General features: G+C 43.5%; 2 protein-coding genes across 12 annotated transcripts in view; one reads left to right on the plus strand and one right to left on the minus strand.

The window, feature by feature from the left end:
* Positions 1 to 5985: 5985 nt before the first annotated feature.
* On the minus strand, positions 5986 to 6523 carry LOC117974572 (RNA guanine-N7 methyltransferase-activating subunit-like protein). The gene has a single exon (XM_063607665.1). It carries the CDS (start codon positions 6383 to 6385, stop codon positions 6065 to 6067), a length of 321 nt encoding a protein of 106 aa, XP_063463735.1. The 5' UTR covers positions 6386 to 6523; the 3' UTR covers positions 5986 to 6064.
* Positions 6524 to 7516: 993 nt separating this feature from the next.
* WASHC2C (WASH complex subunit 2C) overlaps positions 7517 to 21098 on the plus strand; it is a 65203-nt gene continuing 51621 nt past the window's right edge. For all 11 annotated transcript variants that reach the window (XM_055092708.2, XM_055092709.2, XM_055092715.2 and 8 more), the window contains exons 1-5: positions 7517 to 7664; positions 7761 to 7883; positions 9216 to 9380; positions 18284 to 18346; positions 20373 to 20546. In XM_055092708.2, the coding sequence (XP_054948683.1) occupies positions 7662 to 7664; positions 7761 to 7883; positions 9216 to 9380; positions 18284 to 18346; positions 20373 to 20546 (528 nt within the window). In that variant the 5' untranslated portion in view covers positions 7517 to 7661. The remainder of the gene's footprint in view (positions 7665 to 7760; positions 7884 to 9215; positions 9381 to 18283; positions 18347 to 20372; positions 20547 to 21098) is intronic.

Consider the following 21098-nt stretch of genomic DNA (forward strand, 5'->3'; position numbering starts at 1 on the left):
ATCACCTAGTAAATTATTCACATTAACACGTGCACATCTTCTCCTCACCTAACAAAGCATAGAAGGATACGGCATTTCTCACTCTGTGATTCTTAGTTCAAAATGTCCCAAAATATGAAAATAGAAGCAACTTCCAACTGAGAAACTGTTTTTCCCCACTCAACAAGCAAAGCCTATTTCTTCCCTGTGGACCCCTGACACAGCTAGCTGCAGGGAGTGTTGCTGAGTGCCATGGACTCACCTCCTCGTCCTCATAATCAAAGAGCCCCTTGCCCCCACTGAACAGGCTGCCTCCAGAGCCAAATGGTGAGAAGTCCTCGTCGGTCAGCTTGGGGGGTGCGAATAAGTTATCCTCTTCATCTAGCAAACAGAAAGCAATGTTTTGCAGGGAGTATTAAAGATGGGTCCAGAACTCAAATTCCTGGGTTGGCATCTGCAATGTCTCCAAACTGGCATGGAGTTTATCTGACCCTCTTTATCAAAGTGTGAGGCAGTCTGACGAATTTCACACTAACCCCCTGGCACAGTCCACTGACACCCTCAAAAGACTCTCTGGGCCTCCACTCTCAAGTCTGTCCACGTCTGCGGCAGACAGCATTCATTCTCTAGGCTAGCACCCTGGATCTAGATTTACTCTGAAGAAAGCATTCGGGTCAGATGCCACATTCAAGACCCATTCCCCAACCAATCTGGGGGAAGGAAGGGCAGAATAAACAAAGGGATCTGCAGACTGACACAGGGACAAGTGGAATGTAATGGACATGGCTGTTTAATAGGAAAAGGCCTGGTGTATCCTTTGTTGAAAACAAATGCTAGAGATCCCTAAGTTTCTATATTTCTAAAGAATTCTAGAAAGACAAGAAATGATTGCTGTAAAATCTAATAAATCAAATCTCTACAGGAATTTTTACTCCACACCCACATATCCTCCCAGCACCCCAAAACATGCCTTCCAAGGCTTTTGTTTGTTTTTGAGATGGAGTCTTGCACCGTCACCCATGCTGGAGTGCAGTGGCGCGATCAAGGCTCACTGCAACCTCTGCCTCCCGGGTTCAAGCGATTCTCCTGCCTCAGCCTCCCAAGTAGCTGGTACTACAGGCACCCGCCACCATGCCAAGCTAATTTTTTGTATTTTAGTAGAAATGGGGTTTCACTATGTTGGCCAGGCTGGTCTTAAACTGCTGACCTTATGATCCGCCCACCTCAGCCTCCCAAAGCGCTGGGATTACAGGTGTGAGCCACCGCGCCCAGCCCAGAGGCTTTAGAAAAGTAAATGGAGACAGACCCATTTGTCAGAAGGAAAACAGCATGTAAAGCAGTACTTCATGAATTATGTAAGCAACATTCCCGAGTCAAAGGCTCCTAAAATAACAGAATTGAGGGAAAAGGCCCACCGTCTGAAGGAGTTCTCCTTTCCTTCTTCTCGAGTGTCTTCCGAGGTTTTGCTTCTCCTGAGGGTAAGGCTTGAAGAACAGTTCACAGTTTTAATAGTACTAAGTCCTCCCTCAGTATACACATCCTGGTTCTTTCCACGTCTGTCATCCTCATAACTCACAGCTAAGAGCAAGACATCTGCCTTTCATCTCAGCTACACTGAACCCCCTGCCCTGCCCACAGTGGGCACTCAGGAGTCTCTTTGTAAGGCAGAAGGCTTCTGCTTTCGTACCAGGCTCATGTGCATAACAGGATTGTATTTGTTGAAAGAATTATTGTGTTATCTTTCTACCCTGTTATAACTAGAATATGCTATATAGCACATTCTTACGTGTTCAAAATATAGGAGTAAATATTCAGCCAGGAATTCTTAAGCTGTTGCCCATGGTTCTCTGGAGTTTCCATTAATCTCCTGAAATTATATGTAAAGGGTTATCTACATGTGTACATGTACGTTTTTCTTGTGATTCCACAGTGTTCAGTTATCTAAAGGAGCCCATTAACCAAAAAAGGAATAAGCGCTACAATTTAAGCCTCTTCTGCTGTAGTAATTACTAATAAAAAGGGAAATCCACCTTTGGTGAAGCCAGCAGAGGGCTCTGCAATACCCCTCCCCTACTCCCCGTCAACGAGGCTGGGGCTCACTTGTCGGCTCCTCGTCCACTCGGCCCACGGCATCCCCCTTGATGCGGGCAGCTAGCTCACTGCAAACGAAGTAGGTCTGCTTTTCTAAAGCAGGAGAAATCAAAAGAATCTCTTTTTTGTAACAAACTAGTACACTTCACTTTGGACATCTAACAACATTATGTATACAAGAGCAAAGAAATTGAACTGAGGAGAAAACTGAGTTTAATTAAATGAATTTAAACATATGTACCCTATACAGCTCACCCAAGGAATAGGACTCATAAAATGTTCCTTCAAAGGGAGATGCTCTTTATTTCCTTATTTTTTTTAATACTTGACTTTAATACTTAAAAATCTGAATAAGAAAATAAGAAAAAGGTCATGGGCAGAGAGACAGGAGCACTACGGTCTTCAAACTCTGGAACCAGACATATTCTGAATGATCTGACTCATAAAATCATAACATCTGGACAAGCAAGTGGTACTTGTGAGGCAATTTGAGATGCTTGCCATTATTTTCCAAAGTGTAAATGAAATGACAAATATGCAAAAATGAGAGATGTACAAAGTAAGTCACAACAAAAAATAAAAAAAGTCATTGGTTCTAAAACTCTGCCAAGTGATAGCAACTACAGCCTTCCTTACAGGTCTAGTATTTTCTTCAATGTCCTCAATATCTTCCTCCTCCTTCTCAGAGTCAGCAAAAAGGTCACAGCCATCATCATCCTCTTCCTCATCACTCACTTGTGTGATGTGCTAAGAGTATAAAATAGCAAATTAGAACTACTAGTTATTAAGCTAAAGAAGAGATACTGCCACTTAGCCTTTAGGCTCCTCCTTCAAAATCGTAACAGCTGTTTAAAATAATAATCATAATCACGATGCAGTAAGTTATAAAGCAAAAGATGTGCTGGAACAAATAATACACAAGATTTACTTGAAATCTAAATAAAAATGCATTCTTTAATAAGAATGTAACCACAAGAATATAAAAAGCAAAATATTGAAATATCAAAATTGTCTGTTACTAGAGAAATATCTTTATTCATTTATTTACTTTTTTTATTTTTGAGGAATTTTGTTCTTGTTGCCCAGGCTGCAGTGCAATGGGGTGATCTTGCCTCACTGTAACCTCCGCCTTCTGGGTTCTAGCAATTCTCCTGCCTCAGCCTCCCGAGTAGCTGGGATTACAGGCACCTGCCATCATGCCTGGCTAATTTTTATATTTGGTAGAGACTGGATTTCACCATGTTGGCCAGGCTGGTCTCAAACTCTTTACCTCAGGTGATCAACCTGCCTTGGCTTCCCAAAGTCCTGGGATTATAGGCATGAGCCACCACGCCTGGCCTATTACTAGAGAAATATAAACAAAATCAGTATAGTCTTACCTTAGTAAGAATACTGAGTAATAGTTAAAAGGTAAAAGCTCTAACAATTAGAGAGCCATCCAAGGTAGGTCAAGCAAAAAAGTGCCAATAACAAATCCAGCACGATACCGCGCCCCCTCTACATACAAGCATTTCTATGGAAACAGATATATTTATAAAAGCAAAGAAAAAGATGTGGAAAGACATGCTCCCAGAGCATGATCCCTGTTACCTCTGAAGAGTATGCAGAGAAGGAAAGTACTGGAAGGCTCAAACTTAGCCTCATCTGTTAAGTTCTAATTTTTCCAAAGGTACACAGTAGTATGTATAACTAAAAAGAAATTTTGTTCAATGTTTGAATCAATGAGCTGTGCCAGGCATGTTACTAAAAGCACTTTATTATCTAATTTAATCCTTACAACTTTGAGGTTAGCTGCAGCACACAAAACCAACCTGTTGCATAAGCTAGTGCTTTTACTCACCATACTGTACTGTTTTGAAAAACAGTTTGTGGCCAGGCATTGTGGCTCACGCCTGTAATCGGAGAACTTTGGGAGGGTGAGGCAGGTGGATCACCTGAAGTCTGGAGTTTAAGATCAGCCTGGCCAATATGGCAAAACCTTGTCTCCACTAAAAATACAAAAATTAGCTGGGCATGGTGGCACACGCCTGTAATCCTAGCTACTTGGGAAGCTGAGGCACGAGAGTCACTTGAACCCAGGAGGTGGAGGTTGCAGTGAGCCAAGATTGTGCCACTGCACTCCAGCCTGGGCGTCAGAGTAAGACTCTGTCTCCAAACAAACAAATAAATAAATATTCAGTGATAAATTCCAGGGTGTGGGACGTAGATTAAGGGTGTTAAGTACGTGGCCACTGAAGTTGCCCATGATGGTGTTAGATAAAATGCAAGTTTGGTAATTGGCTCGCCTCAATTTTACCAACCAAGTTCCAAGTTCTAAAGTGTGTATGTGTGTGTGTGCGTGCGCACATGCGTGTGTGTGTGTTTTAATGAATGTGGGGGAAGTGGAAGAGGTTGGTAGATGGTGACTTAAAAATGAAGTCCCCTTAAGACTCTAAGACTGTTTTTGCAGACAGCAGTCTTAGTCTTCTTCCAGGCTGGAGTGGAGTGGTGCAATCTCGGCTGACTGCAACCTTGGTCTCAGGGGCTCAAGCGATCATTCCACCTCATTCTCCTGAGTAGCTCGAACTACAGATCTATGCTGCCATGTCCAGCGAATTTTTTTTTTTTTTTGTAGATATGGGGTTTCACCATGTTTCTCAGGCTGGTCTCGAACCGCCTTGGCCTCCCACAGTGCTGGGATTACAGGTGTGAGCCACCACGCCAGCCCAGCCTTAGTGTTAACACTGTTATAGGTTACTGTAACATATTGGCTCACAGTGTGTGTTCTCGGGTCTGCCTCTTTCCTGGTTACCTAATCATAAGTAAGTTACTTCTCCTTTCTGTACCTCAGTTTCCTCAACTATAATTTGGAAATAATATTCCCTCCCTCATAGTCATTGTGTGAATTAAATGAACAATGTATAAAGTGGTAAATACTGAACACTTGATAAATGTTAGCTATTATTAAAGGAGAGACTGATATTTAAATGATTACAATACAATGTAATACCTTAGGATAAATACATCAAAAACAACTTTTCTCCGTCCTTATTTTACAGCTTTATTACTGATTTCCCTCTAAAAAGAGACCCAAATAAATGTGGAGCGACTCATTATAGAGTAAGGAATCACAAAGTACCATAGTCACATAACAAAAGCCAAAAACAAAAAAAAAGCAATTGTTTTACCTTTCAACTGCTGATGTTATGTACAATCTATCACAAGAAGCATAGCTGTGCATTCCTGAGCTGATTGTATTAACCTCTAGAATTTTAGAAACGAGCACATCTAAGCATATGGATACTCTCTTACCTTACAAAGTAAAAGCAAGCATTTTCTATTTTAAAATTTTTATATCTGTGTAAAATGAAGAATTCCTGGAGGTCAAATAAGAAAAATATACCAAACTCAAAGCACTATTAAGTCATGAAACGAAGACTCTGAGGTAGAAGTCAAGCAATATAATCCACAATTTCAGGTATTCCCAGCAACCATCGCATCTCGCAAGTAAGATGTATTTTTTTTTTAAAGTCTCAACCTCCAAAAAATCAATAATCCATTCTGTAAAATCAGATGTAAAACTATGACCGAGCCGGGCGCAGTGGCTCACGCCTGTAATCCCAGCACTTTGGGAGGCTGAGGCGGGCGGATCACGAGGTCAGGAGATCGAGACCATCCTGGCTAACACGGTGAAACCCTGTCTCTATTAAAAATACAAAAAATTAGCCAGGCGTGGTGGCGGGCTCCTGTAGTCACAGCTACTCGGGAGGCTGAGGCAGGAGAATGGCATGAACCTGGGAGGCGGACCTTGCAGTGAGCCGAGATCGCGCCACTGCACTCCAGCCTGGGCGACAGAGAGAGACTCCGTCTCAAAAACAAACAAACAAACAAACGACAACAAAAAAACCAACTATGACCGACAGAAGACACCCAAACTTTTGTCGTGGTAACAGAGTAAATGCTTTTACTAAAAGCTGCCAACATTTCTATCGTAAGGGGGCGGCTGGTTGTAACCTTAATGTCCATATTGGTCGGGATAGTAAGGTTCTTGTCTGTGTTGCGGGTAATTGTTACCGCAGGATTGTCCACGCCACTGATTGGATCGATTGTCACTTGGCCACCCCCATCTGCCGTCCCTGCCTCTGAACTGTCTGCTATCTTGCAACCGATTGTCTCTGTTTCTTTGGTTCCCACCAGCTCTGCTATTCCATTCCTCAACAATTGGAGAGGACTCAGGAGGGCGTTTCAAGTATTCCTGATACTCCTTGTCATCTTCTGTGAATCTACTAGCAAACATCTCTTCAAAATTTGGAACAGCTTTGGCAGTGTCAGTCATTCTGAAATTCCCAAAGATTTGAGGCAGCTGTATTGTTTAATGTTTAGGTTGTTTAAATCCGCCAAGGGCTGTGTCTATCTAGCTCGAGCCGAACCCCGCCAGCGAGACACTAAGAGGCCGCAGGAGAGATGGCCTCTGGCTCACCACACCGTGGAACTCCAGACCACCCCAGCTCTCCAATGTAGCAGAGACCCTTCCGCTAGCCATCGAAAATAACTTAAGTCACTTAAGCTGTACTTGGGATAATCAGGTTATTTAATGAGGTGATAACTGAGGTGACTACAAAAGAAAAGTCTGGGATTGGGTATGTGAGCAAGGTGCATGGGGACAGTGGTATGTTCTAGGTTGACGGCTCACCCTAGGCCAAGCACCGTGGCAGCTGTTTTACAATATCATAACTTTAATATCACATCCTTGCAAGATATGTAGCTTCGTTTTACTGAGGAAAGCTCAGAAAAGTTAAATAACTCGCCCTTGGGCACACATGACTGGAAAGAAATTGGGATTTTTATTTTAGTAAGTAAGTTGGTCAGGCACAAGGGCGACTCAGCAGAGGGAACTTCAAGGAAGTGTGAGACAACAGCTGGAGCCCTGAGCTGGGAGAGTGGTGGACGAATTATAAAGAGTTTTATGCCTGCCATAATGAGAAGCTTGTCCTTGAACTTGAGGGCAATGCTGAGAGTGCAAAGGACTTTAAGCAGGCCCTACACAGTGGCAGCCAAGCAGGTCATAAAGAGCAAGATGATGCCCAGGCAGATCAGGGATTCTCTATCTACAGAGCGTCCGCCTACCAGCTCCTTCACAGCAGCGGATTTTGCTGCAAGAGAAGAGGCAGCAGGCCAGGCCTTTTCCTTCGCCCACAGCGCCTACGTCGAAGGCTCCCAGGCTGGTTGCTCCACTGGCTGCTTGAGGTCCCCTCTCCAGACCCGCCGAACTGGCGGCCGGTGCTGTGGCCGATCCCGCGCCGCTGCCTCGGGCCTTGGGCGGCAGCGCCACCGGGCCAACCCGCCTCTGCAGCGTTCCTGGCGTCAGCCCCTCTCCTCCAGCTTCCTCCGCCCCAACCTAGCGTAGAACCCCAAACTCCAGTCCCAGTCCACTTCCGCAGCTTCCTCCCCTCAGCATCGCAGGTCGGATCACGTGCGGGTCCTGTCACGTGACATCAGGTCACGTGAGGCAGGTCACGCCCCGGGCAGCTTGGCTGGGGCTAGGCTTCCGGGGCTCTGCAGTCCTCGGCGTGTGCTGGCAGCCTCGGAGCCCACCGAGCCGGGCGGCTGGGATGGTGAGGGCGGCGGGCCGGAGAGGGGCCGGCCTGGGCTGGGGCCGCCGTCCCTGCCGCCCTCAGGCTCAGCCTCTCTTCTCGTTTTTTTCGCTGCAGATGAACCGGACGACCCCCGACCAGGAGCTGGCGCCGGCGTCGGAGCCCGTGTGGGAGCGGCCGTGGTCGGTGGAGGAGATCCGCAGGAGCAGCCAGAGCTGGTCGCTGGCGGCCGACGCGGGCGTGAGAGGCGGGCCCCGGGGACGCGAGAGCGGCAGGGGTGACGCTTGGCCTGCGCGCAGGAGGGCCGGGCCGCGACTGCCCCTGCACCTGGCCCGTCCCGTTGCCTGCCCTCTTAGGAACACACGCCCCGTTTAGCCCCCGAGAATGCCACCCTGGCAGTCCCCGGCCACCAGGGAGAGGGGCAGACCCTGACCGTGGCCCAGACGCGACGTTCCCTTCATGGGGTTTCTGGCTCAGCTCCATCCGGAGGGGAGATCCGTTTCCGCCACACTGAGGGATTGCTCGGGCACTAGAGAGGCGATTCCTGTTGGGACCTGGACTAAATGGGGTGGGAAACAAGCCAGTATGTGGATATCCTTTAATGGGATTCTTCAAATCGGGGGCCCAAAAAGCTCAGAACTGTTCGAGTCCCAAATGAATAGGATTTTTGAATAAGAGTGGTGGTTGATTAGCTAACCCTTGGTCTGTGATCTCTGTAGATTGACAACCAAAGAGGACTTTTAAAAGGAGACAGGGTTTTGCCGTGTCGCCCAGGCTGGAGTGCAAGTGGCTCGATCTTGGCTCACTGAATCCTCTGGGGTTCAGGTGATCCTCTCACCTCAGCGTCCTGAGTAGCTGGGACTACAGGCGTCCACCACACCTGTCTGATTTGTTTATTTATTTAATTTTAGTAGAGATGGGGGTCTTGCTATGTTGCCCAGACTGGTCTGCAACTCCTGGACTCTAGCGATAACCCTGCCTCAGCCTCCCAAAGTGTTGGATTACAAGCGTGAGCCACCATACCCAGTGCCAAAAAGGGATTTTAAATTTTTCCAGAAACGAGATAGGTGTCCATTAGCTCACTGCCACTCTTTTGATGAGCTTTCTTAGTGTTTTCCAATGTCACTTGGTTTTAGTACTTGTCAAACCAGCATTCCGGCCGGGCACAGTGGCTCACACCTGTAATCCTAGCACTTTGGGAGGCCGAGGTGGGCGAATCACGAGGTCAGGAGTTCGAGACCAGCCTGGCCAACATGGCGAAACCCCGTCTCTACTAAAAATACACAAAATTAGTTGGGCGTTGTGGCGGGCACCTGTAATTCCAGCTACTCGGGAGGCTGAGGCAGGAGAATCGCTTGAACGCGGGAGGTGCAGTGAGCCGAGATGGCGCCACTGTACTCCAGCCCAGGCAACAGAGTGAAACTCTCTCAAAAAATAAAAAATAAAAAAATAAAAGCATTTCTTTCACATTCTAACACTCAAAGGTGAAAGGAAATGGGTTCTTTTTTGATGTGACATGCAGAATAGTTACATGTAACATTGATACTATTGTATGTTTATTTTTTAAAATAGCTACTACAGTTTCTACAGGAATTCTCACAGCAAACTATCTCTAGGACCCATGAAATCAAGAAACAAGTCGACGGACTAATCCGGGAAACCAAAGCCACAGATTGTCGCCTGCATAATGTCTTCAATGACTTCCTTATGCTCTCTAATACCCAGTTCATTGAGAATGTGAGTTATTTAGTTATATTATAATTCCTTTTTTGGGAGTAGGAGATATTGTAATTTTAAATAACTTACTGTTAGATTCCCTCCTAAATTTTGGTGGAAGTGTGGTTCTTGGTAATTGTAGCTTTTTTCTCTGGGATTAATGCCTCTTTTTTATTTGTAAAGTTTTAAGTCCTTTTTTCCAAGCCTCTAAAAAAGTCTAATGATAAAATTTTCTTATACTTCGGTGCTTCCATCTTTTGTCAGTTTTGAGAGTAGTCAGCAATTGTGCTGAATTGTGTGGCACTCACACTGCCTTTGTTGTGGCGTGATCTGTAAGGACAGCTGTTTACCTGGTTAGACCCTCTGGACACCAGCATATGGTTTCAGTTGTTGATTGGGGTCATTCTGTTCTGATAAATTATATTCAGGGGATATATATGTCTGCTTGCAATATTCTCAGCTAAAGTTTATGATGGCCAAACTTACAATATGGAATCAACTGTAAACAGATTACTGAGCTTAAATCTATGTGTGATTTTTGTCTATTTACTGCTTCTTCTAGGTGGTAGGAATACATAGGTAAATTAGATAGAGCCTCTCCCTTGGCAAATAGTATAATTCCAGCATACAAAGGAAGTAAGTATGGCTGGAGCAGAGTGGAGACTTAAGAGATGAGGATGGAGAGGAAGCTTAGGTAACAGACCTGTGTTTCTCATAGGGTGTCCAAACTTTCTGAATATCAGCATTAGTTTGTGGAAAAAGGATTATTAAAGTAAGCGATCTCCTGAGATTGTTAGATATAAAGTAATAAAATTTTCAGAATCACAAAATTATTAAAAAAGCCCAAGATTTAGAATAGTTAAGAGAATGCCATGTAGTCAACTTGTGCAGCATGTTTGTGCATTTTTTAATAGCTCGAGTTAAATGCCACTTCCTGTCTTTTTTTGGAGAGCTATATGTAAAATAAAGACATTAATAAAGGTGTTAGAGATCTCTTTGCCAGTTATTTCCTTTAACAGCAAAGGAGTACTTATGAGTTTGAAAAATAACAAGTATTCGGCCGGGCGTGGTGGCTCATGCCTGTAATCCCAGCACTTTGGGAGGCCAAGACGGGTGGATCACCTGAGGTCGGGAGTTCGAGACCAGCCTGACCAACATGGAGAAACCCCGTCTCTACTAAAAAAATACAAAATTAGCCGGGCATGGTGGCGCATGCCTGTAATCCCAGCTACTTGGGAAGGCTGAGGCAGGAGAATCGCTTGAACCTGGGAGGCGGAGGTTGCGGTGAGCCGAGATCCTGCCATTGTACTCCAGCCTGGGCAACAAGAGCGAAATTCTGTCTCAAAAAAAAAAAAAAAGTATTCAAGTAAAATCAGTAGTTTACTGATTGTTTACACAGAATGTCCATGCTTGGTCCTGACTATCTCACTGGAAAAGTCAGGGACTCTAGACTCAACTTCTCTGGTGTGCACAGCCCCATAATGTTTTTATCAAGATTAATTTGGTGTCCTTTTAAGCACTCCTGTTCTTTTCATTCTGTACTTTTCTTGCTGGATCAGGTAGTCAGCACTTCTCTGCAGTCAGTGCTGCAGCACCAGAGTCCCAAAGGATTTGGGAAGTTTCTTTTTTTTTTTGAGATGGAGTCTCGCTCTGTCACCCAGGCTGGAGTGCAGTGGTGCGATCTCCACTCACTGCAAGCTCCGCCTCCCGGGTTCACGCCATTCTCCTGCCTCAGCCTTCCAAGTAGCTGGGACTACAGGCGCGTGCCATCACGCCTGGCTAATTTTTTGTATTTTTAGAAGAGACGGGGTTTCACCGAGTTAGCCAGGATGATCTCGATCTCCTGACCTCGTGATCTGCCCACCTCGGCCTCCCCAAGTGCTGGGATTACAGGCCTGAGCCACTGCGCCCGGCAAGGGAAGTTTACTTTGTACCCAGTGTGCCTGTACCAGATTGGTACTAGATTGGTACCAGATCAATACTTCAGTGGGAAGAAATGGGGAACATCATACAATTTTTCTCAATCACAGTCTTAGGTCTTATCTTTTCTCCAGCTCTTTTCTAGCCAAGTTTTCGTAGATTCTGAGTTTTCCATGATGTAGTTTTTGTGGAGTTTTTTTTTTGGTTTTGTTTTATTGTGTTTTGGTAATTGTTCTTTATTTCTGTCCAATACTGGGGATTTCCTGTTTTCCATCCATCTCTCCATCCCTTTAGCCTTAGCTTTTTTTTTTTTTTCTTCCGAGACAGAGTCTTGCTCTGTCATCCAGGCTGGAGTGCAGTGACACCATCTCGGCTCACTGCAACCTCCGCCTCCCGGGTTCAAGCAGTTATCCTACTTCAGCCTCCCAAAGTGCTAGGATTACAGGCGCGAGCCACTGCGCTCGGCCCTTAGTGTTAAGTCTTGATGCCCCTTCGCCTTCCAGTCTGCAGCCAGAACTCTTCTTCGGATGTGCTGGTTGCCGCTGCCAAATCTTAATTACTTCCCAGACCTTCTATAAGGCCACATGCTATAGGTTTTTTTCATTTGTGGCAAAACATGATAATACTGAGAAAACAGCTAATGCTTAATAAAACTCTGAAAAAATATACTTGCTGATATATATTTGTAAGTGATCTGGCTTTTTTTTTTTTTTTGAGACGGAGTCTCACTCTGTCGCCCAGGCTGGAGTGCAGTGGTGCAATCTCAGCCCACTGCAAGCTCTACCTCCCGGGTTCACACCATTCTCCTGCCTCAGCCTCCTGAGTAGCTGGGATGACAGGCACCCACCACCACACCTGGCTAATTTTTTTTGCATTTTTAGTAGAGATGGGGTTTCACCGTGTTAGCCAGGATGGTCTCGATCTCCTGACCTCATGATCCACCCACCTTGGCCTCCCAAAGTGCTGGGATTACAGGTGTGAGCCACCATACCTGGCAATCTGGCTTTTTAATGTTTTATTTTCAAACCCTGACATCAGTACTTAGGTGTTACAATTCCAGCTTGAATTATGGTGCCATTTGGTTTCATGGTAATTTATCAGAAACATTCAAAGTCAGATAGGTTTCTGGGTTTTATTAATTAGCCTCAGGGGAAGCCACAAAGTTGCAAACTATATTATAAAGTTAGTGAAACAATCCGGACTTTCTAGGGCGAGAACAGTCAGGACTTTTTAGGGTAAGAGAAATTAGTACCATTAGTAAAGGCTCAAGAGGGGACTTGGAGGGAGAAGAAATACTAATTAACATTGGCCAGTGTTCTAGTGTCTAATTAGAAGGCAACACAATTCTAAAGGCTTAATTATCTGTTAATTTAGGAATTGGATCCTGAAATAGCAAGTGCCACAGTTAATGACTTTAGTTTGTTAAATGAACTGGTGAGGGAGGATTTTTTTCTTTTTAAAGTCAATTGTTTCAAAATCTTAGCTTTGTAAAATTAAAAAAAAAATTCCAGAATGAAACAAATTAACCTGTTTATGCCCAAGGTTAGAATTTTTTTTGTGAAAAGCCAGACCTTGGCAATGACCTTGAGCAGTAGGATATACATAATTCTGACAAGCTTAGTGTTCCATAATGGGACACTAGGCATAAATGGGTTAATTTTCCAGATCATCTTCCTGTTGATTTATAAAAGCTGAATTTTGGTCATTTTTCCCTCCTTTTCTACTTTTCTATTGAAGAAACAGATGGAGTTGCTGAAACTGTCAAGTACTCAGCAATTAGAGAGAAGGAGGTAAAGCCCAAAAGCCTTATTAACATATAATTTCCTGCACAGGTTTTTCCCTCTCCCCCAGACCTGCTTTATTTTACATAATGCCCCTTGCTTTTGACACTCCAGCCTTCTCATTCCTTGGAGATGCCATATGCCCTGCTTCTACGGGGCCTTTGCTTACATTGCTTCCTATGCCTCTACCCTTTGATTGACATCTGTCTGTCTTCTAGGTCTCTGCTCAATTATATTACTTCCTCCTGGACCCTCTGCACTAGGCAGACCCCCTGGATAAAAGCAGCTGAAGCATCACATTCTTTAGTAGACTTCTTACAATTGTAATTTTACAATTATTGATGGGATTTGATGAGTTGGACCCTCCCGCTAAATCAAGCCCCATATTTTTAACAACAAATATATTTGAGGGGTCCAGCACAAGCCTGATATTTAGGGATCCAGTGAATATTTGAATGAATGAGAGTACGCATAAATGAAAGGGGACCAGGGCTGTGTATAGTCTGTTACTCTCCAGCCCTGGTCCCTTTTTCCCCAGTTCCCCACTTTCCCCTTTTACCCTGTCTCCCCAGATGAGGAGCAATACCAAAGATATTTAACAGTCCTGGGTATAGCTATCTGACTGTAAATTGATCACAAAACACATGAAGCTGTGAGTTTAGCAGGTGAGGATGAAAGAAGTTAGCATTGGTTATCTGCTGGATATGAAGTACTTGAGGATGCATAGTCCTGCTCACCCTGGAAAGATCCCATGGGCTTTAGGTCCCATGGGTTTAGGTTTCTTAGATGTCATGTTTGGCTTTCTAGCTGCAGGCTGCTGATAGGTAACCATGGTAGCTGCCAGGTCTTAAAGTCTCACTTTTGAGATTTACTTAACTTTTTGGAGTCCTGACTTTGAAAATTACCAAAGTAATCCCTGATCTTTATAGAGCAATTAGGAAAAGTAAGAAAAAGAAAAATCATGTGAAATTTCCTCAGCTTGAGGGGAGCCTCTCAACGTTTAGCACATATATTCTAAGTCCATTTCCCATGCAGACATCAGGCTTAAAAGAATTGAACCTACAGTAGGCCGGGTGCGGTGGCTCACGCCTGTAGCACTTTGGGAGGCCGAGGTGGGCGGATCACGAGGTCAGGAGATTGAGACCATCCTGACTAACACGGTGAAGCTCCGTCTTTACTAAAAAATACAAAAAAATTAGCCAGGCGTGGTGGCGGGCGCCTGTAGTCCCAGCTACTCGGGAGCCTGAGGCAGGAGAAGGGCGTGAACCCGGGAGGCAGAGCTTGCAGTGAGCCGAGATCCCGCCACTGCACTTCTGCCAGGGTGACAGAGCAAGACTCCGTTTCAAAAAAATAATAATAAATAAATAAATAAATAATTGAACCTACAAAAAATCAGCTACCCCAAATTAACCAACCATTGAACTTTTCAGTGTATTTTTTTCTGTTCTTGTTTTTTAACTTTAACCTTTTCTAGATGACTGTATGTGTGTGTGTGTGTGTATTTACATTTGCAGCCTACTTTTTTTCTTAATGTGAACTTATTTAACCCATCTTTGAGACTTTTGTGAATTTAATTTTTTTGTTCTTAAACCGTATCATAATTTATTTAATAATCTTCTAATATTAAATGTTATTTATGAAATGTTTCATAAATTTCATAAATGTTTCATAAATAAATAGAAAAGTTCAGAGAGAAACCACAAGTGCTAAGAAAATGTAGCACCTAGCATCAGTGGTTTTGTATTTTGCCACATTTGCTTCAAAGGTGCCTACCCACCATATTCGTCCTTAACTCTAATCATTTTGGGTGGGGATTCCTTGGTATCTCTGCCTTTTTATTCTTTTTTTGTTTTTGAGACAGGATCTCCCTCTGTTGCCCAGGCTGGAGTTCAGTGGTGCAGACAGCTCACTGCAGCCTCAAACTCCTGGGCTCAAGCCATCCTCCCATCTCAGCCTCCTGAATAGCTGGCTAGGACCACAGGTGTTCGCCACCATGCCTGGCCAACTTTTTATTCTTTTTACCTAGAGAGGGATTTCATTTTTATCCCTTATAGATAACCTTTATTGTGTAGTTGTTCTTTTCTTCATTGACTATTATGTATGAATGTTTGTGTGTGTTTATGTGAAAATAAAATCAGGCCTCCATGGAATTGTGGGTCTGTTTCTGCCCTCTGCTGTTTGTTTTGTTTCTCTGCTGTTTGCGAGTATCATAATCTTAAATACTGCAGATTTCTAATGTCTTATTAGGGCAAGTCCCCATAATCTGTTTTTATTCAGAATTGTCATGGTTATCAATCTTTGGCTTTTTACTTTTCTGTGTGAATTTGAGGATTATCTTTTACTTATTTATTTATTTTTTTGAAATAGAGTTTCAGTCTTGTTGCTCAGACTGGAGTGCAATTGCGCAATCTCGGCTCACTGCAACCTCTGCCTCCCAAGTTTAAGCGATTCTCCTGCCTCAGCCTCCTGAGTAGCTGGGATTACAGGCACCGGCCACCACATCAAGCTAATTTTTATATTTTTAGTAAAGATGGGGTTTTGCCATGGTTTCACCATGTTGGCCAGGCTGGTCTCAAACTCCTGACCGCAGGTGATCCCAAAGTGCTGGGATTACAGGCATGAGCCTCCCAAAGTGCTGGGATTACAGGCATGAGCCTCCCAAAGTGCTGGGATTACAGGCATGAGCCTCCCAAAGTGCTGGGATTACAGGCATGAGCCTCCCAAAGTGCTGGGATTACAGGCATGAGCCTCCCAAAGTGCTGGGATTACAGGCATGAGCCTCCCAAAGTGCTGGGATTACAGGCGTGAGCCACTGCCCCCAGCAGGATTATCTTACTATATTGTGCCACAGAATATTTTATTAGCGTTTGATTGGAATTACATAGAATTATAAATTTGGTATTTGTGACTTTCTGCTGGAAATCATGATACCATGAACATTCTGATGTTTGCGTTTATGATAATTTTCATGGGAGCTAAATTTCAAGAAGTAGAATTTTGGGTCAGAGGATATGATCGTTTAAAAGCAACATTGTTTGATCAGATTGGCAGATACTTAAAGATGGGTGGACAGGAGCCATTGCTGGCAAAGGTTTGGGTAAGGGGCACTTGAGTACGCTGCTAGTGACAGGGAATTCTACACATTTGTGCATAGAATCTGGGAATGACTATTAAGGTTTATTTATTCCCTCTCTAGGTAAAATCCCTCTCTAGGTATATAAATAAATAATAAATAAATAATCAGTTTCAGCCAGGCACAATGGCTCACACCTGTAATCCCAGCACTTTGGGAGGCCAAGGCCGATGGATCACTTGAGGTCAAGGAGTTTGAGACCAGCCTGGCCAACATGGTGAAACCCCATCTCTACTAAAAAAAAAAAAATGCAGGCCGGGCATGGTGGCTCACACCTGTAATCCCAGCACTTTGGGAGGCCGAGGTGGGCGAATCACGAGGTCAGATTGAGACCATCCTGGTTAACATGGTGAAACCCCATCTCTACTAAAAATACAAAAAAAATTAGCTGGGCATGGTGGCAGGCACCTGTAGTCCCAGCTACTCGGGAGGCTGAGGCAGGAGAATGGCGTGAACCCAGGAGGCAGAGCTTGCAGTGAGCCGAGATCGCACCACTGCACTCCAGCCTTGGGAAAAAAAAAAAAAAAAAAAAAAAAAAAAGGGCAAAAACAAATTAGCCGGGTGTGGTGGTGCACGCCTGTAATCCCAACTACTCGGGAGGCTGAGGCAAGAGAATCATTTGAGCCTGGGAGGTGGAGGTTGCAGTGAGCCAAGATCCTGCCACTGCACTCCAGCCTGGGTGACAGAGCTAGACTCTATCTCTAAATAAATAAATAAATAAGCAGGAAGGGTAGGAGAGCTCTAAATATATGCACGTGTTAGCTTATATTTGTGTTCAGAGCCTCAGGAAATGAGCATACACACCAGGCTTAAATTGGGTATTCCAAGGATCAGGTTGGGGATAGGGAGGGAACTATTTTAAAATACATCTCTTTTACATGTGCCTTTATATTGACTTAAAATTTTAAAAATTGAGATAGAATTCACACACCATAAAATTCAGTCCTTTAAAAAGTATACAATTTGGTGGTTTTTACTGTACTCAAAGTTTTATAATCACGGCCACTGTCTAATGCCAGAAGATTTTCATCAGTTCATTTATATTGACTTCTTATTTCTTTCTTTTTAAAAAATTTTAATTTCATTTCATTTTATTTTTGAGATAGGGTTTCACTTTTTCACCCAAGCTGCAGTGCAGTGGTGCAATCAGGGCTCACTGCAGCCTTTACCTCCCAAGCTCAAGAGTTCCTCCTGACTCAGCCCCACAAGTAGCTGGAATTACAGGTGCACACCACCATACCTGGCTAATTTTTGTATTTTTCGTAGAGATGAGGTCTCACTGTGTTGCCCAGGCTGATCTTGAACTCCTGAGCTCAAGTGATCCCCTTGCCTCGGTCTCAGAGAGTGCTGGCCTTACAGGCGTCAGCCACTGCACCTGGCCTATATTGACTTTTTATAACAAGCATGTTGTACTTCGGTAGTTTTTAAAACATAAAAATGATTTTAAAAACCAAGAATCACAGTGATTTGGCACAGCAGTGGGTCTTTTCTGGAAAAGAGAGTCTTGCCTACCCATGCTATCAGGGTTAGTCAAATGCCCAGCCTTTCTGGCAAGTCAGTGGTAGATTTTTCTCTCTGCTTTCATACAAATGGAATAATAAAAATTTATCAGCCATTTTAAGCAACTGAATGAAAATAAGTTTTGCCTTTACCATTTTCCTTGTTCAAAATCCTGAAGTTCTAGTTTCCTAGTTGATAAATTACATCAGTTGACATTCTCCATAACCTGGGGTCAGAATACTGTATCATTGCCCATCAACATTATTAGGTTAAATGAAAAGGTGTGAAAACTGATCTCTTACTGTTTTTGCAACTCTTGGTTTACAATGAGGTTAAAGTTTCATCATGTTTCCTAGTCATTTGTATTTAAAAATTTTTTTTTTTTTTTTTTTTGGTGAATGGACTATTCTTTGCTGTTTGTCCATGACCCACTGTTACGGACACCCACCTGGTAGTGGTCTCAGCCCTTTGCTGAATAACCATTTCCTTCCCCATCTTTGTCCTTAGTTACTGTGTGTTGAATTCTTATATTGTGATTTATTTCCAATGACGTGTTGACCTTTTAACATTGAGTTTGCTTCCATATTTAGCGTGTATACGATGAAGAAGTGGAGGAGCCAGTACTCAAGGCTGAGGCAGAAAAAACAGAGCAGGTACTTGTATAAAATCACTCTTAGCTGAGTTTCTGACTTTGAAAAGTGTGGTGGAGATCGATGTGTTATGTGGGAACTGGGGGATGGTGGGCGGGGTTGGGAAAGGGAGGGACTGCTCCTGACAGCAGCCCAAGAGGGGATTCTTTCCTTTGTTTCTGAAATGTAGTATATTAACTAATACAGAGATCAAATCCTTGAATTCTGATATAAGAATAGAGTAGAAGTCAGCAAACTTCTTTTGTAAAGGGCCAGATAGTACATATTACAGATTTGGAGGGTCACAGAGGTCATTTTTTTCCTGTGGCTTCCTGAGTTACAGATGGACCAGCCTTCTTCCTGAGATCTTCTCACACCAGAGCCCAAAACATAGCTAAGAGGTTCTGGGTCACACTGACTTCTTAGCACTCCAGCAGAGATTTCTTTTTCTTCCACTCAGGAAGGCACATGGACTGTGAATAAGTTTATTATTGGAGTAGCTTTGATTTTGTTCTCATTTATTCAGAAAATATGGATCACCTGTAAAGGTTGGCCCTTTGTCAGCAATTATTACTTGTAACAGATGAAGCTGTTAGACTAGGAAAAGGGTATTCGAAACCAGCTATAGTTCTGCCTGTTGCCAGCATTTTTAAAAAAAAGTTATTTTATTTTATTTTTTATTTTAAAAAATTTTTTATTTTGAGATGGAGTCTCACTCTGTCGCCCAGGCTGGAGTGCAGTGGCACGATATCAGCTCACTGCAACCTCTGCCTCCTGGGTGCAAGTGATTCTCCTGGCTCAGCTTCCCGAGTAGCTGGGACTACAGGCGTGTGCCACCACGCCTGGCTAATTTTTTTGTATTTATTGTAGAGACGGGGTTTCGCCATGTTGGCCAGGCTCGTCTCAAACTCCTGACCTCAAATGATCCGCCAGCCTTGGCCTCCCAAAGTGCTAGGATTACAGGCGTGAGCTACTGTGCCCAGCAGGTTATTTTATTTTTAATAGAACTCAAGGATTTGCTAGCCATTTAAGTGCAGTAGTATCTGGTTATACCAATTCAGGGTTTAATTTGAAGGTGATAGGTATTTAGTGTACTATTTTTAAAAACTGCTATATATTTCATACACATTTTCACAAACTCAGTACAATATTAGCTATTTAACTCAGAATAAAGCATATCCAAATAGAAAAATACACAACCAAGACAAAAAAGTTCAGTTAGAAAGACTTCAGTACTTGAGATAAAAGACTAAAATGCTCGTAGGGTTTTTTTTTTTTTTGCCTTTGGCCCTCAGAACAACACTGTGTGGTTTGGTTCCTTCTAGAATATTTGTAGTGGGGGAAATGACACTAAATATTTTTCGGTATTTCTCACAATGGCACACTTGTGTCTGCGGGGACTGCCACTGAGAGCTGCTGTTGCAGGAAGAAGACACCTGAGGGAGATTCTCAGCCTGTTGGTGATATGAACAAACCTTTTTTCTTGAATGGGGCATTGTTGTAGGGTATACACAGAATAGACCAGAGATGAAAATGACCCCCTTTTGATGTAGAACAGATTTATAAAATAATCGTAATTGTCCAGTATTTTTTTTTTTTGTCTCTTTAAACTGTAATTGAAAAATGAGACCTCTGTGACCTTCCTTCTAAGTCTTAACACCTAAAATTACCCAAGGGATAACCAGGGCTCATGGGATAGTCATGGTGAGTCTGAGAGTCTAGGCCCTCCAGCAGTGGGGAAACAGCGTGCATTCATTGTTGGGATGCTTCTCCACACACTAGTTGTACCTCTGCTTTTGTAGACGATGACCCTTGAGCTCTGGAACCTTAGGTAGTTTGATGCATGTCCAGAAAGGGGCAAACTTGGGATTTAAAACTTGCAGTCTTACTCCAAAGTCTGTGTCAAGGCATTCAGCAGAATTTGACTTTTTTAACATTTTTAATAAGTTTTTTTGGAGCTTGAGGCTAGGCTTTAGAGAACATTCACAGTATTCTCTTGGGGCAGTATCAGTATATTGGAGACCCATACTGCATGGTATTTATTTTGTAGGAGAAGACACGAGAGCAGAAAGAAGTAGATCTCATTCCTAAAGTCCAGGAGGCTGTGAACTATGGCTTACAAGTATTGGACAGTGCCTTTGAGCAACTTGATATCAAAGCAGGAAACTCAGACTCCGAGGAAGATGATGCTAATGGGCGGGTGGAACTGATCCTTGAACCAAAGGTGAAGACATTCAACTTAAATATTTATTGCACAACTATTATGTTTGGGCTACTTTAATTGGGCACACGATTAGTAAGTCATGGACTTAACCTCTGGGAAGTGAGTATGTCACTTAGTAGTCTCACATTGACTCCACCAGAAAGACTCGCTTTACCTGAGCACTGATGGAGTACTTGTGAGGTGCAAGGCAACATGTCAAGTTGGGGGTGCAAAGATGCAGAGCATGGCCTCTACTCTCGAGGTGTGTGTTGCAGTGTGGTGGGAGAGAGGAGACATACATACGAGTAACCATTGTAAATGCCCTGAGAGAGAATTGACTTCCAGCTGGAATTTTGGGGCAAAGATGATATTTGAATTGGGGTTTGAAGGGTGGGGAGGCTCAAAAGAGACAGAGAGTGTTGGGAACCTGAAATTATGTAGCTTGGGCTAAGGAAGACTGCAGAAGAACTGAAAGGCATTTGGGTTGTTTCCGGTTTGGGCAATTATTAAATACAAATGAAGCTGCCGTGAGCATTCATGTCCAGGCTCCCTCATAGCCTAGTGAGTGTTGGT

Source organism: Pan paniscus, chromosome 8 (assembly GCF_029289425.2).
Source record: "Pan paniscus chromosome 8, NHGRI_mPanPan1-v2.0_pri, whole genome shotgun sequence".
Taxonomy (NCBI): Eukaryota; Metazoa; Chordata; class Mammalia; order Primates; family Hominidae; genus Pan; species Pan paniscus.